We start from the raw sequence: 17,968 nt of genomic DNA on the forward strand, positions 1-17,968 counted from the left end.
GGAGGGTCAGAGAATCTCTCTTTTTTTGTTACCCAGTGTGTTTTTGCTGAACCAGAAGACCTTGGCAATCCCTAGAGCCACATACAGCGCCAAGTTAGACAAAGCAGCCCACAATTTTAGCCATGGTTTTTCTCTTTTCATAATTCAGGAAGATTAACTTGAACTCGCATTTTGCAAGACAAGAACAAGGCAGCCTACGTGGAGCATTTCTTGCCTTGGAAAAAAGACATAATCAGAGAGAGAAGTACATAGAGCTTGGATGAAATAATGTTTTTTGACTGAATCGTTGCCAGTAGTCTACTCTTCAGCAGGGGTGCATTTAGTTAGTTATGGGTCCCTGTGCTAAAGCTTTACCTCCCCAATTTCGGATGAGTGCTTTAAAGTGTGGAAGTTCATCTACTAAGTCCATTTTTAGATCTCTGCAGTATTTATTTTGCAATTTGGGTACAGACTGAGCTCTTCTGGAGTCAAGGAGAGGATGTTAATTAAAAAAAAGCCAAAGTGCTGTTGTATGAACTGAATCTGCAGTTTCAATCTGCCAATCACCAATATGCTATAAACACACTAGATCACAGCGTGCATGGAAGCATATCTAGAGCAATATTTATTTTAAAATGTAATATGCAAAATGGCAATGCAATATGTAGAATGTATTTATTTAATTACATTTGTATTCTGCATGACATGTAGAAAATATGGTGCAAAATTCATTAATTTTCCTTGAGCTTAGTCTCTATTTTAGAGGTCGCCACAGCGGAATGAACCACCAACTATTCCAGCATATGTTTTACACAGCGGATGCCCTATCAGCCACAACCTAGTACTGGGAAATGTGCAAAATGATTATATGATTAATGAATATGATTAATGAAGTATGTATGATTAATGAATATATTAATTAAATATAATTAAATTAAATTATTTACATTTGCCTTTTCAAACCACCATTTTAAATGGTGAATTACATTCTAATTTGAATGCAGTATAAGTTAGCATATTAAATTGAAAAGTGTGAAGAAGTCTCACACATATGAAAGTCTCACACTTATGCCAAGCTTAGACTGCATGATTTTAGCCCAGATTTTGACTCGCCGACAGGTTTTGAGAAATTGCTTACAAAAGCCTGAAATCACAGGCAAATCGGTGGCCATTCACTTGAGTAACAATCACACAGTGTGAACTATCAAAGATGTGATCTGAGAGAATTGCCAATGAGTCGCCGACACCAGTGACAGATTTGGCATGCTAAATATCTGAAGCTGTCGGTGATTCAAATCATGTCGTGTGAACTATGTTCTGATAGAAAATAACATTGGGGATTACCTACAGCCAATGAAAGAGCAGCAGCCACTAGTATGAGTATCTGCAGGCCAGCGGGAGATTTACGGAGAAGTTAAACGAGCTTCTTTTTAGTCTATTTGGACCCAAGAAATTAAGAAAAAACTAGTGGAGATTTGGCAGGAGCACCCGTTTCTGTTTGACAAGTCATCTGAGCAATATCATAACTGCCTCAAAAAAAAGTAAGATTTTAGAGAAATTGCTAATTCCCTTCAAAACCCAGGTGAGCACGATAAATTACATTTTATACCCCACTAAAGGCTTCTTTCTCATTATGTAGTTAATACAAAAAGATATACTACATGACCTCATTCAATTAACAGCCATTAAAATAGACCAGATTTCTATTTAATAGAAATAGAAATATTATTTTTTTTCTGAATAATTTAGAGAAATGTTTGAAGTTTTTTTTTTTTTTTAAATGTAAGTCTAGTTTTTTTAAGTGACATCGATATCCAAGGGGTATGTGGTTCACAGTGAGTTTACTCAATTTACACTTACAAGTGCATTGTGCATAACCAGTTGCCTCATCATTTAAAGTTGTCACTATTTGAAACACTATTCGTGTTTTTCAAAGTTTTAAGTTCGCATTGGCAATTTTTCTCATTATGTTCTCCATTGCACGTGGCTGAAAATCTCTATGCGCAAGGCATCACTGGCGCTTTTTTTTGGGCCCCGACGAGCTTGGGTTTAAAAGCAGGGCTCTAATTTTCAGCAAACTTTTTTAAAAATATTTAAATAATAATAATAATAATAATAATTATTATTATTATTATTATTATTATTATTATTATTATTATTAATAATAATAATAATAATAATAGTTTAATCTATTTATTATTATTATTATTATTATTATTTAATCTTAATTATTAAATATTTTTTTAAACTGATTTTACATAAGAGAGGTCATATTAAGTTGAATATTGTATAATACTTTAATTAGTATCCTCTCCTTGACTCCAGCACCTCGCAGTAAGAAGGTCGCTGGTTCGAGTCCCAACTGGGCCAGTTGGCATTTCTGTGTGGAGGTTGCATGTTCTCCCTGTGTTGTCGTGGGTTTTCTCTGGGTGCTCTGGTTTCTCCCATAGTCCAAAGACATGCGCTATAGGTGAATTAAATAAACTAAATTGGCCGTAGTGTATGTTCGAATATGTGACTGTGAGAATGTATGGGTGTTTCCCAATAGTGGGTTGCGGTTGGAAGGGCATCCGCTATGTAAAACTTATATAGGAATAGTTGGCGGTTCTTTCCACTGTGGCGACCCCTGATAAATGACTAAGCTGAAGGAAAAGGACTAAATTAATGAATGAACTTCATCCATTTTAATAATAATAATAACAATATTTTTTGCTACAAATATCAAAATATATTTGCGAACTGAGCTCATTATCTCGTCTTCTTCAATTATATCTATTCCAAACAAAGAACAATAATATTACCTTCATATATATAATTGACTGAATCACGGCAGCGTCAGAGATGGTCACACTTAACCACACAGGAGGCAGCAAAGCAAATTTTTCTTCTGACAATTTAGCCCATAATGACTTTTAATGGTGTTCAAAAATCGCCAACCTCTGCTGCAAACATTTTTCCATCCAAGCCGCTATTACTTCCCTCTTCAGAATTATCCATCTCCAGCTAAAAGCTCTCGATGTTGATGCCGGTTTATGAACTTGCCATGCTGCTGATTATACTTCATCTGTGAAGAGGCCATCTTTTTGGCATATCAGCCATTTTTCTCTTGTGGAGGAACACAGTGCTCTCTTGGCATGCTGTGGGCAATGGTGAAGATGAACCCGGGCATTTCCTGATCCAGACGAGGCTTGCGAGAGACCCATACGTCACAGATGCACATTGTTTATGTCCCAATGCGCTAATGTTTTGTAGCAGACTGTTACAGTTCATTGACCATCCAGTCCTATACAATCCTCTCCCTCCTTTCCTCTGACTGGATGTAGACCAGGGGAGAAAGGCAGATTAATGTATAATTGAACTGAACTGTTTTTTGTTTCTGCATTTTTTATTTTCTAAGTTCAAGGCGAGCTTCAAAGCTATGGTAACATTTGAAGGAGAGAAAACCAATGACAGATTGAAAATAGGGAAGCTAACAAGTAATTCTTGTAGAATGGCTCATTTGTTTGGTATCCAGTCACTTGTAATTAGTTTTATTATACTTGCTGATGTACCTGCTTTTGATCTTTGCATTATAACCAGAGCAATGGATGCTTGAATAGAGCCTGTTCAAAGGCTAAAAAAGCATCTGCCTATTCCTCCAAAAGCTAATTACTGTACAAGATGGGCCTGGTAGGCCAATTAAAAGGATGGTTTAGCCAAAAAATTACAATTTGCTGTTCATCTTCACCTTACAAAATGTGGGAAATATTTAAAAAAATCTATTCATCTAACCATCCATCCATCCATCCATCCATCCAAAAAAGCTTAAATCATCCATCCATATATCTATCCATCCAAAAAATTGAAATCATCCATCCATCCCTCCCTCCCTCCCTCCCTCCCTCCCTCCCTCCCTCCCTCCCTCTCTCTCTCTCTCTCTCTCTCTCTCTCTCTCTCTCTCTCTCTCTCTCTCTCTCTCTCTCTCTCTCTCTCTCTATCTATCTATCTATCTATCTATCTATCTATCTATATATATATATATATATATATATATATATATATATATATATATATATATATATATATATATATATATATATATATATCCTATCTATCTATTTATCCATCCATCCATCCAAAAAGCTGAAATCATCCATCCATCCATCTACCCATTTATCCATCTATAAAAGCTAAAATCATCCATCCATACATCCATTAATCCATCCATCCATCCATCTAAAAAAAGCAAAAATCATCCATCCATCCATCCATCCATCCATCCATCATCCATCCAAAAAACCCTGAAATCCTCCATCCATCATCCATCCGTCCAAAAAACCCTGAAATAATCTATCCATTCATCCATCCAAAAAAGCGAAAATCATCCATTCATCCATCCATCCATCCAAAAAAACTGAAATCCCCTATCCATCATCCACCCATCTAAAAAACCATGATATCTTTCCATCTATCCATTCATCCATCTAAAAGCTGAAATCCTCCATCCATCAATCCATCCATCCATCCATCCATCCAAAAAGCTGAAATCATCCATTCATCCATCCATCCATCCACCCATTCAAAAAGCGAAAATCATCCATTCATCCATCCATCCATAAAAACTGAAATCCCCTATCCATCATCCACTCATCTAAAAAACCATGATATCTTTCCATCTATCCATTCATCCATCTAAAAGCTGAAATCCTCCATCCATCCATCAATCCATCCATCCATCCATCCATCCATCCATCCAAAAAGCTGAAATCATCCATTCATCCATCCATCCATCCAAAAAAAACTGAAATCCCCTATCCATCATCCACCCATCTAAAAAACCATGATATATTTCCATCTATCCATTCATCCATCTAAAAGCTGAAATCCTCCATCCATCAATCAATCCATCCATCCATCCATCCATCCATCCGAAGAAGCTAAAATCATCCATCCATCCACCCATCCAAAAAGCTAAAAACCTTCTATCCATCTATACAAAAAATCTGAAATCTTCTATCCATCCAAAAAAACTGTGAAAGCATTTATCCATCCATCCATCCAGTCATTCATGCAAAAAAGCTGAATCATCCATCCATCCAAAAAACCCTTAAATCATCCATCCATCTATCTATCCATCATCCATCCATCCATCAAAGCTGAAATCATCCATCCATACATCCATCCATATATCCATCAATCCAAAAAAGCAGAAATCTTCTGTCCATCCATCCATCCATCCAAAAAAGCTGAAATCATCCATCCATCCAAAAACTAAAATCATCTATCCATCCTTCCATCCAAAAACCTGAAATCATCCATCCATCCATCCATCCAAAAAATCTTAAATCATTCATCCATCCATCCATCCAAAAAAGTGGAATCGTCCATCTATCCAACCATACAAAAAACTGAAATCATCCATACACCCATCCATCCATCCATCCCTCCATCCATCCATCCATCCATCCATCCATCCAAAAAGCTGAAATCATCCATCCATCCATCCATCCATCCACCCATTCAAAAAGCTAAAATCATTAATCTATCCATCCATCCATCCAGAAAAAAGCTGAAATTATCTATCCATCCATCCAAAAAAACGGAGAAGCTGAAATCATTCCTCCATTCATCCATCCATCCACCCATCGGAAAAAAGCAGAAATTATCTATCCATCCATCTATCCATCAAAAGCTGAAATTATCCATCCATCCATCCAAAAAGCTGAAATTATCCATCCATTCATCCATCCATCCAAATGTAATCATGTAATCATCCATCCTTCCATCCATCTATCCAAAAAAGTTTAAATCATCCATCCTTCCATCTATCTATCCATTCATTCACCCATCCATCCTTCCATCCATCCATCCATCCATCCAAAAAAGCTGAAATCATTCATCCATCCATCCATCCAAAAAAGCGGAATCATCCATCCATCCATACAAAAAACTGATATTATCCATCCATCCATCCATCCAAGAAGCTGAAATTAACCATCCATGCATCCATATTTTCAGTGGAAACCATGGATCTGGTTGATTCATGAAACAAAAGTCACTTTAAGAGCTAAATCTTTTCATTAGATTTTTCCAATATTTAGATTTAGTGGCATTTATTAAAATTACGATAAGCAATTTGAGTTTAAGATGCTGTAAAGACACTAATGTACAGGACATACAGTATATGGTTCCAAAAACACTTTGCAATAATATATTAGTTATCGTTAGTTAATGTATTTACTAAACTGAACGAACAATGTAACTAATTGCTTGTAAGATTAGTATTGTACATGAAATGCTTCTATAGCTGATTTCACAGGAATATTAGAGCTAAGCCAGTGCTGAGAATGGGTCAACGATACCTTCTGCTGTTTCTAAGCTCCCAAAAAACAATGTGTCGTAGTAGACGTTCAAAGCTGATGTCAATTTGTTTTTGTACTCAGGTCATAATGACGGGTGGATGAGTGCTGTGGCAGATGAAGATCAAAGACCCACCAAATAAGCTAAAAAAGCCCTGGTGTGTCTCACTTATAAACATCATTATTCATACCTTTTTTTCTTTCTTTTTTTGTGGGTGAAATCCTGCTCTGTTCTCAGCCTTGTTTATTTTCAGCTCACATTCAGCAAAAAACAAAAAAAACATTTGAAATCTGCATTGGCCATTAATTATTAATGACCTTTGCAGTTTTCCCTAGTTTAATTAGCAAACTTTTCCCTTTTATGCTCAAATTTGTTTATGAGGGAAAACAGATACTTCGCGAAGCCAAACAACAGTCAACATCTGCGAAAGAGGTGTGATCAAACTGTCACGAGCGATCAAAACTCTCTCTGCTTGAGCACAATGAATTGATTGTGTGCTGATTCAATGGAGAGAGAAAACTTCACTTTCAAGAATGATTCCCTCAATTTAACACTATTGAAGTTTTGGAAGACAGAGATAATTCTCTTCCCAAACATCCCAGTTTCTGAATAGCCTACTGGGACGTAATATGCATATGAATAGCTTTCTAAAGCGGCATTAAAAGATAAAGACAGCAGGGGAGCAACCTCATATTCATTATTTAAAAAAAAACATTGTTTAAAAAAGGTCTTCAGAATTTTAAATAAACACACTCTTTGTTAATTTTTATATGTAAACTAAATGTACATTATTAGCAATCTGATATGCCTGTTTAAAAACAATTAACCAAAAAAGTTTGACTCTGTTTCCTAGTGATGGGTTGTAGCTGGAAGGGCATCCGCTTCGAAAAACATATGCTGGATAAATTGGTGGTTCATTTCACTGTGGCGACCCCAGATTAATAAAGGCACTAAGCCGAAAAGAAAATGAATGAATGATTAAATGATTGACTCTGGACTCTTTTGAAAATAAATTAAAAGACAAAGATGAGTAAACAGTATTGATCTTCAAATTTCAATCCCATTTGTTGTTTCAAAACCACAATATAAAATAAAACAAAGTGAAACAAAAACAAAAGTCAAAAACAATAATATTACAAAAAAATAATAAAATACAATAAAATAAACAAAAACAATTGTAGGAAAAATCAAAGATGTGAAAACAGTAACTTCAATCCTCTTTGCTTTTCCAGAAACACAAATAAAAAATGAAATAAATAAAAAGTGAAACAAAATCGAAAAAAAAAAAAAAAACTATTAAATTAAATTAAATAAATAAACAAGACTTAAATATTTGTAAGAAAAAAAAATGAAAAAGCAGTATTAATCTTCAATACCATTTGCTGTTTCAGAAACACAAAATGAAATGAAACTAAAAAATAAAAAAACAATGTGAAACAACACAAAACAAAAAAAAAACAATACTATTAAATAAAAAAATAAATACAAGTAAAATAAAATAAATAAACAGGACTAAAATAATTGTTAAAAAAACAAAAAACAAAAATGAAAAAACAGCATTGATCTTCAATCCCATTTGCTGTTCAAGAAACACAAAATAAAATGAAACAAACAAACAACAACAAAAAAACAATGTGAAACAAAACTGAACAAAAACAAAACTATTAATAAATAAAATGAAAAAAAATAATCTAATAAAATAATAAACAAAATTGTAAGAAAAAAAAAACTAAGATAAGAAAAACAGCAAAAAACAGTATCAATCTTTAATCCCATTTGCTATTCCAGAAACAGAAAATGAAATGAAAGAAACAAACCAGTAAAACCCTGTAAAACAAAACAGAACAAAAAACTAAACTATCAATACATAAAATGAAAAGTAACATAAAATAAAATAAACAAGACTAAAATAATTGTAAGAAAAAAAAAACAATAAAAAGCATTATTGATCTACAATCCCAATCACTGTTCCAGAAACTCAACATAAAATTAAACAAAAAATAAAGCAATGTGAATCAAAACAGAACAAAAAACAAAACTATAAAATAAAATAAATAAATAAACAAGACTAAAATAACTGTAAGAAAACAAAATAAGAAAACAGTATTGATCTTCAACCACATTTGCTGTTCCAGAAACCCAAAACAAACAAACAAAAAAGTTTAACAATGTGAAACAAAACAAAAAATAAAACCTTCAAATAATAATAAAAATAAAATGAAAAATAACAGAAAATAAAATAATAAAGAAGACAAAAATAATTGTGAGCAAAAAAAAAATAAGAAAAGATTATTGATCTTCAATCCCATTTGCTGTTCCAGAAACACAAAATAAAACGAAACAAAAATAAATTAATAAAACAAATGAAACAAAAACAGAACAAAAAATATCTAAAATCAAATAAATAAACATAACTAAAATAATCTTCAATCGCATTTGCTGCATAAAATAAATAAAATCAAATGAAACATAACGTAAAATAAAATAATAAACAAGACTAAAATATTTGTAAGACAAAAAGATGAGAAAACAGTATTGATTTTCAATCCAATTTGCTGTTTTAGAAACACAAAATAAAAAAATTGTGAAACAAAACAAAAAACAAAACTATAAAATAAAATCAGGCGACTCAGTGGCGCAGTGGGTAGCACGTTTGCCTCACAACAAGAAGGTCGCTGGTTTGAGCCTCGGCTGGGTGAGTTGGCATTTGTGGAGTTTGCATGTTCTAGTTCGTATGGGTTTCCTCCGGGTGCTCCGGTTTCCCCCACAGTCCAAAGACAATTGGGTAAACTAAAATTGATCGTATTGTATGAGTGTCTGTGAATGAGTGTGTAAGGATGTTTCCCAGTGATGGGTTGCAGCTGGAAGGGCATCCGCTGCATAAAACATATGCTGGATAAGTTGGTGGTTCATTCCGCTGTGGCGACCCTAGATTAATAAAGGGACTAAGCCGAAAAGAAAATGAATGAATGAATGAAAATAAACTGAAAAATAACAAAAAATAAAATAACAAATAAGACTAAAATAATTTTATAAAAACCAAAAATAAGGATAAGAAAATAGTATTGATCCTCACTCTCATTTGCTGTTCCAGTAACAAAAAAAAAACATAATAAACAATAAAAGTAATTAATTATTATTATTAAACAATAATAATTAAAAAATTAAGTAAATAAGAAAAAAATATTTGAAAGAAAAAAGAAAAATCTACAATCCCATCTGATGTTCCATTCATCCATCCATCAATTCATTCATATTCCTTTGGCTTAGTCCTTTATTTATCAGGAGTCGCCACAGCGTAATGAACCGCCAACTATTCTGACATATGTTTTACGCAGTGGATGCCCTTCCAGCCGCAACCCACTACTGGAAATATTTGCCTATATGTCCAGTCGCAACCCACAACTGAGAATATTTGCCTAAATTTCCATCCGCAACCCACTACTGGAAATATTTGCCTATATGTCGGGCTGCAACCCACTACTGGTAATATTTGCCTATACTGTATGTCCGGCTGCAACCCACAACTGGGAATATTTGTCTATATGTCCAGCCGCAACCCACTACTGGGAATATTTGAATATGTGTTCCAGAAACACAAAATTTAAATAAATAAATAAACAAACAATTAATAATGAAACAATGTAAGACAAAACAGAACATAATACAAAACTATAAAATAAAATAAACATCAAATAAAAAAAAACAAAAAAAAACAAATGTTAAATAAAACAGGCCCTGTGCTAGTGCTTAAAAATGTAACACCAGGGAGGAATATAAAGTTTGTACTTGAATATATACGAGACAGTAAAAAGGCTTGAATAATTGTCCCTCAGACACTTTGCATTATGTCTCGACAGGTATAATATCCCTGAGTAAGGACCTGTTGTCCAATAATTTTTGTATGAAGAGAATGTAATCTAGCAAATTAAATTGAATATATATTGCATGGTATTTTATGCTACTGAGAGCTTACTAAAACACATTTTTATCCCCCCATCAATCCTGCATTTAGAATTTTATTTGTGTTCTACCTTCAGAGTAGATGATCCAAGCTCATTGGCCACTAGCACTGTCCTGTCCACCAGCTCGGCCACCCGTCCATCCACCACTTTCAGGGAGTCTTGCACCAGCTCCGTCACATCCACTTGCCAGTCTGGACCCAGCATGGTGATCATCTGGTTTGTGCCTTCGGATGAAGTTGTGTGAAACTGGGTCAAAACCTTAATCTGGGCCCTCTGGTACTGGAGTGTACATCCTCGGCTCACTTTACGGTCATCGTCATCGTCGTCGTCACTGTCTCTGGCCGTTCTGAGAAGATGATTGACAGGTCGTAGTGAGTAAGACATTCACAAACCTACGTTACACTCACTTCCATTCACATACAAAGATTGTTTGTCCTTTACTATTTATTATGTGTCAAGTTATAGAAAAATGTTAGACAAAGAGCAAAATAATCCTATTTTACCTTTTTGAAGTAAGATTATTTTGTTTATGCCATTGGCAGATTATTTTTGCTTGTTTTAGGGTGCATTCACACCTGTAGATTGACTTATTTTCTTTTCCCGAAACAGGGATTAAAATTGTTACAATGCTGCTTTTTGTTATTGGTGTGGTACTATTTATGTTTCAAGTTATAGCCCAAATGTTAGACAAAAAGAAGATCTCTTCTAAAATTATATTTTAGAAAAAACAAACACGATTTTGGTCATTAAACACCATTCACATAATTTACAAAAGGATAAGCAAGTAGATTTCCATATTGTGAATTTATAATTCTATAATCCAAGTTAGAAAATGAGTAACTTTCAATACAAATGAAGACAGATGATGAGGAAAGAAAGATTATGAAGACCAATATTTTTGTGTAATGCTCCAGACAACTGTCACAACATTCTTGTTACATGTTGTGACAGTATCAACAAACATTTTAATGAAAAAATGGTGAAGGAATTAATATTGATCACATTATGTCAAAATATATTGTGAATATTACTCACATTATTGATATTACAAATATACAATCAATGATAAATTAATATTGCATTGAAAATATATTGTCATCACATGCAAAATCATAGCTTTTTTCACACATGCAGACCTTTCCGAAAAATTACCGTCATTTTTCCGGAAAGGTCTGCATGTGTGAACAGGCCCTTTTTGAAAATACCGGTAAATTTGTTTAGGCAATCGTCCAGAAAGAGAAATTGTAACTTTACCGGTAGTTTGCCAGAATGCTGCTCTGTGTGAAGAAAGATTGCCGGAAAGAGCGCATTCACGTCTAGAATCCACTGATGTGAGACGTCTACTCCAGCCAATCAGAACATTCAGACGCATTCACATCCACATCGCTTATGAAAATAAAAGCCTTTGAATATTTTTCCAGACAAATTTAGCTGCTAGATGTTAGTCAGATAACGTTTCTACAGTATGTTCCCTCCGAATGCCAACTGTGTAAAAAAATTGCAATAAAATGCTTATGATATGATAAACCGCTGTTTGTTTACCTTCGAGCTCAGCTTTAGTTGCTTGAGGCGTGTGCACGGAAAGCAGCCATTGAACGCCAACACACACACACATATTTTGTACATCTCAACATGCAAAAGTGTTCCTTCATGTTTTTATCAAAGTTGTTCACAATACTTACCCATCCACAGAATTTGTAATGTAGGCAAATGGGTAAACGTTTAGCTGTGGTTCGCACTTCTGCCTTTAAATGTCTCTGGGACAAAGCAGCTGCATGAACGCTAAAGCTTTAAATAAAAGTGAAATCATCTACAAAGCCCCCGACCACTTCTATGTTTACAAATACAAGCACAGCTGTCTAGAGCTCATATCTGGTTAATGGTGTCAGAATTTACTAGTATTTTAGAATGAATGTGTGAATGGTCTTTTCCGGAAAAAATTCTGGAATGTCTTTGCCTGTGTGAACAGCGCTTTTTTGAATATTTACCGGTATCGCCTATGAAAGAGGCTCATGTTAATATTAGCCATTTCCATTCGCATTGGGCTGCCGATAAACCTGTCAGGCTTTATTATGCAGTAACAACCACCTAGATGTACTTTATCCTTTACATAGCAAGCACAATTTTGGATTTTCATAATGCATTAGTTAACGACTGATTAACAAATGCTGTAAAAGCATTGCACATTCTTACTTTGTATGAAACCTTATTGTAAAGTGACCAAAATGCTAACAATAAAAATACACTCAGGGTTCCTGTAGGTTTCATTAAGTCAAATATAAGAATTTTTAGGACCATTTCAAATGAAATTTCAGACTCATAAAGAGCTAAATACTGAGGATTTTATTTTCTAATGGCCTAGTTGGGTATAATTAAAAGAAGTTCACTTGCTTCATTGTCAAAAAAACGTTGACTGGCTGCTCTACCAAATGGTTCACCATGTTTTGACTGTTTTAAATATTGACTGTTAAAGTCATTTAAAGAATGACTATTTTAAATAATGGCTTACACATACACCTTGTTGGTTTACAAAAAAAAAAAAAAATTAAATCAAACAAGCATAATCCTGTTGCACTACTAGACTTGATTTTGTTTTTTATTGTAAAAACAAACAAACAAACTAACAAAAAAATGAGAAAGCATGTTAAATGAGAATCCGAAATATTTTATGGCATACTTCAAAAAATAAAGATGATTTAGTATTCAGAAATTTTTTATTTTGAATATATATACATATACATATATATATATATATATATATATATATATATATATATATATATATATATATATATATATATATATATATATATATATTAATAAATTGGTCCTATAATTTTTTCAGATTTGTCATAGTATACGTATTAATTTGGGTACTTTTACCATAAACTGACATACTATATCAACCATTTGGTAGAGGCTGATGTTTTAGAAATTATGGGAGGTGTTGAAGAAAAATGCATTCAGTGTGTTAACATAATTATTTTTCTTGGTGGGGTAGTTAAGGGTTGAAATGGATTTTTTATTTTTTATTTTTGTAAATTTACATGGACTTAGCAAAATTAAGACCTGTTAAAAAAAAATTAAGACCTACAACACAATATTTAAGGCCTAATATGTTGTATTTGAAATGTAAGACATTTGCAGACACTGTTTTTTCACTCTTTAATGTAAACTTTAAATGTGAAATGATGCACAAAAGCTTATATGAGTAATAATAATTCAGACACATAGCGGATGATGCTATAAGATACTGTACCACCATTTCTACTCTGTGATTCGCACATATCTACAAATGTGAATTATTTGTTACTGAATTTGTATTTATTTCAGACATTGAGTGTTAAAATAACAATATGCAAACAATCCTCCATTTTAGAGAATTCCACCTAACACAATATATAGCCAAAGTCCCATTATCATAAAGTTTATCAGCCTGATACCCATTTCAAGGACATTTTGCATCAGCATGTTTTGTGTGCTTCATACATCTTTATATTTTTTGTTCAAATAGCGTTTCTAGTCCAATAAAAAAAAAAAAAATCTTGAATCAAGAAGCGTTTTCTAGACAAGCAAACAATATTGTCTTGTTTTCAGAAATAATGTCAAAATTAAGTGAGTTTTCATTAAAACAAGCAAAATAATCTGACAAATGTGTTCATTTTCATGTAAAATTATTTTGCTTATCGAATTGGCAAATTAGTTTGCTTGTTTTAGAGAAAAACACTTAATTTTGACATATTACTTCTGAAAACAAGGCTGTGTTTTTTGCTTGTCTAGAAAAGGTTTTACATATTAGGACGAAAAAGTTGAGTAAGAAGGGCATTTTTTTTCTGCAGTGTATCTAATCTGTGTCTCCATGCACGTGAAGTAAGCGAGAGTAATGCCTGGCTGTATCTTAAAAGCCGAACGCAACTTCATCCATTCTACACACATAACTAATTAATCAAACAACTGGAGATGCAGAGACAGCTGTCTTCCTGCGACTGACAAAGCATGCCCTACTTATCGATTAGCCTAAATTAAGCTGAATGTAAAGCACCGTGTTAGCATGTAAGGGGACACACTGGTACTACTCAGCAACAAAGAATGACTGACAGACACACAAACGCATCAGTAGAAGACTCATAAAAGCTTGGTCTCTTCTGAGTTTTACACCGGCGCCTGTCTTGAGGTAATAATGTGTTTGTGAACTTGTACCTTATATTGTCGAACTAATATCTAATTTTTTTGTGTACATGAATAATAATTCAGCAACACACACACACACACACACACACACACACACACACACACACACACACACACACACACACACACACACACACATTTATATATATATATATATATATATATATATATATATATATATATATATATATATATATATATATATATATATATATATATATATATATTTGTACAACAGTTATGTTTGGTTCTTAAATCTCATTGGCTAATAACTGTGCCACTTTACTCATGTGTATTACTCCGCCCACATAGAGTGACAGCAGATCAATAAACTCACTACAGTTTGACGAATATTGCAGCTGTTTTTGTAGGCAAGAATGTAGTTGTGTAGATTGTAACTATGCAGCTTATTTATTAAGGATAGTGCCTATTTAAAATATTTATAATTTCTGAGATTCAGCATATTGGTGGCCATCAGCCTGTCATATTGAGCAGAGCAAAAACGGTTGACATTCTGCCACAAGATGGCGACAGAGACCACATAAGTCTTTAGGGGAGAAAAACACAACATAAATTTCAAACTACACCTGAACAAATCATTATTGAACAGTTTTTTGTATGTTTTAGTGCTGTGTTTATACCATAGTTATCTGGTGTTTGCTTTTTCTGCGTTAATAATTGCAATATCCCGATTGCAACAGAGACATACTGGGAAATCTTTGTAGACTGATGGAATTTCATGCCATTCAGCCTTATAATCTTTAAATGTGAGCAAAATCACTTGTTTTGTCATAACTTTTTAGACGTTGTGCTAGAGCAGTGGTTCCCAAAGTGGGGGTCGGGACCCCCTGGAGGGTCACAGTACAATGACAGGGGGTCACTTGGTGATTTCTAAAAGTCAAATCATTTTTATTAAACCATTTAAATGACCATATTTTAACCATGACCCACAGAAGATAAAATAGTAGTTTTTAAAAATAAAAACAACAACATGTAAATGAAAAGCCATCAGCCTTTAAATAATTTTGTTCATAGGATTGGTGTGTTAACATTAGATTAACAACAAAGCAATAGCGTCAGCTGCAGCTGCAGCAGATTGATTTTATAGCACCAGGTTGAACTTTATGGCAATCAAATACATAAAAAAAAAAAAAAATACAAGCCACAACTAAACATTGAGAATGATCTCTGATGGTCGGTCTCCAAAATTAAACCAAGAATAGACTTGTTCTGAAAACATTGTCTCCACTATTCTCTTTAGCTCAGGTTAATATTAAATAAAAAAAAATGACTAGAAAAATAATATGGTTGTTAGGCTGTTGCACCTTTGTGTGTGTTGTCAATATGCTCATGTTTATATAGACCTATTGTTGTGTGAGCAACGTTTGTATATTTATTACCACCGCCAAGGAATTTGGGGGTTGCGAATCACTGACATTATTTTAGGGGTCACAGGCTGAAAAGTTTGGCAACCCCTGTGCTAGAGAATCATTCAAATACTAGTTCTAAAGTGATGTTTGTGAATTTGCAACGGTTTCTGCTGTTCTGTCTGTCAGGTGCAGATATGAATGAGTGGCGGAAGAAAGTAGCTCCTTATACAAAAAGGTTTTTGAGACTCTCCGTGATTGATTTTCTTTATATATACACAATTATAACGTCGAACTGTTGTATAAATGCAATATCACACCCATAGCAGTGTGAAACGGCTATACATCGTCTCTGTTGGGGCATTAAGGCACTTAATGCGGCTACGGCTTTGAGCCAACGCTGGAGGCATCAGTGCCAACATACAGCCATATCGCACTGCTACTCATGTAATATTGCTCATATATATATATATATATATATATATATATATATATATATATATATATATATATATATATATATATATATATATATATATATATTTATTTATAAATCTAATTCTCTGATTGATTTATCCAGACTGTTAAATTTATGTCCAGCAATTAAGGAAGTTCATACGTAACTATAATAAATTTACATAAAAATGAAAAGTAATCTCTTACTTTAGTTTTTCAGCTGAAAAGTAATTTAATTACAATATCTAGTGTCTTTATATCTAATTTCACCCAATATTAGCACATACACAACACACCTAGATAGTGCACACATACACACATTTGAACTGATGTTAGATTCAGTATCAATAAAGCGATTGATATCACAAAAAATGAATAATGTGAAAATAACTGAAAGATACTGGACTTGTTTTTGAAGCTGCATTTGCATATTTCATTATATTTTCACTAGAAAGCAGCTAGTGTTAGTGTTACAAAGAGTAGCTGTTGATCAGCACTTTGGTCTGAGTTTTACACCGCCGTCTGTTTCCATGGAGGTAAAAATCAAGAGTTTTTTTTTTTTGTTTTGTTTGCATCAGTTGAACCTGCCAGACTGAAATGCTGCATGTTCTTGAGGACGGTCGTGTTTTCTAGTCTCCTCATGCAGGTTAATTTGAGTCTCTGAGCTGAGAAACACACCTCAAGAATGGGGCTTTGCTTGAACTCATTAGGGTGTCAAGAAAACTGAAGATTTCATGCACCAGGAACCTGCTCATCCAATAAAAAACGGTGTCCAGTTTTTGCAGACACATCATTGTTTCAGCAGTTTAGTGAGCCACATCAATCAATCGGTGTGGAAGGCCAATGTGAGAAACCTGCCCACTGACACGTATTTACATCGAGCAATGTAGCGGAATGAAATGGACAGGCCAGTAGAAATGAAAAAGAAACGGGTAAACAGATGAGAATAAGGCATTATTCAGACAGGACTCTTTGGTATAACTGAATCGGTTTCTGAACTGAATACAATCTAATTTATGAAAATGTAACATGCATATAATGGAATGTAATTACGATATACCCAAAACTGACAAGTCTGTTGATAACAAGTGGATTTTTTGTTGTTTTTAAGCTGTATAAAATTCATTCATTCATTCATTCATTCATTCATTCATTCATTCATTCATTCATTCATTTTCCTTCAGCTTAGTCCTTTTATTTGCCAACTTATCCAGCATATATTTTACACACCGATGCCCTTCCAGCTGCAACCCAGTACTGGGAAACACCCATACACTCATTCACACACATATACTACGACAAATTAAGTTTATTCAATTCACCTGTACCGCATGTCTTTGTCTGTGGGAGAAACCGGAGCACCCAGAGGAAACCCATGCAAACACGAGGACAACATGCAAACTCCACACAGAAAAGCCAACTGACCCAGCCGGGACTCGAACCAGCAAACTTCTTGCTGTGAGGCAACAGCGCTAACCCCCGAGCCACCATGCCACTTACGGTATAATCTTAATAATATGTTGATTTGTTTTTGGGTAAATATGACAAGCAACCTATAGTCATTTCTAGTCAGTCACAGACTGTTTATAGCTAATAATAGTGCAATAATGCAACATCTGTAGCCTCAAACATCCTGAACCTTCCTTCTCCCCTTGAGTGAAAAAAATCAGC

The 17,968-nt window shown here is 33.9% G+C and overlaps 1 protein-coding gene across 2 annotated transcripts in view; it reads right to left on the reverse strand.

Moving 5' to 3' along the window:
* Window positions 1-17,968, reverse strand: part of tmem132e (transmembrane protein 132E) — a 601,474-nt gene that overhangs the window by 15,756 nt on the left and 567,750 nt on the right. For both annotated transcript variants that reach the window (XM_056458536.1, XM_056458535.1), the window contains exon 7: window positions 10,353-10,629. In XM_056458536.1, coding sequence (XP_056314511.1) covers window positions 10,353-10,629 — 277 coding nt within the window. The remainder of the gene's footprint in view (window positions 1-10,352; window positions 10,630-17,968) is intronic.

This window comes from Danio aesculapii, chromosome 5 (assembly GCF_903798145.1).
Source record: "Danio aesculapii chromosome 5, fDanAes4.1, whole genome shotgun sequence".
In the NCBI taxonomy this organism is placed as follows: domain Eukaryota; kingdom Metazoa; phylum Chordata; class Actinopteri; order Cypriniformes; family Danionidae; genus Danio; species Danio aesculapii.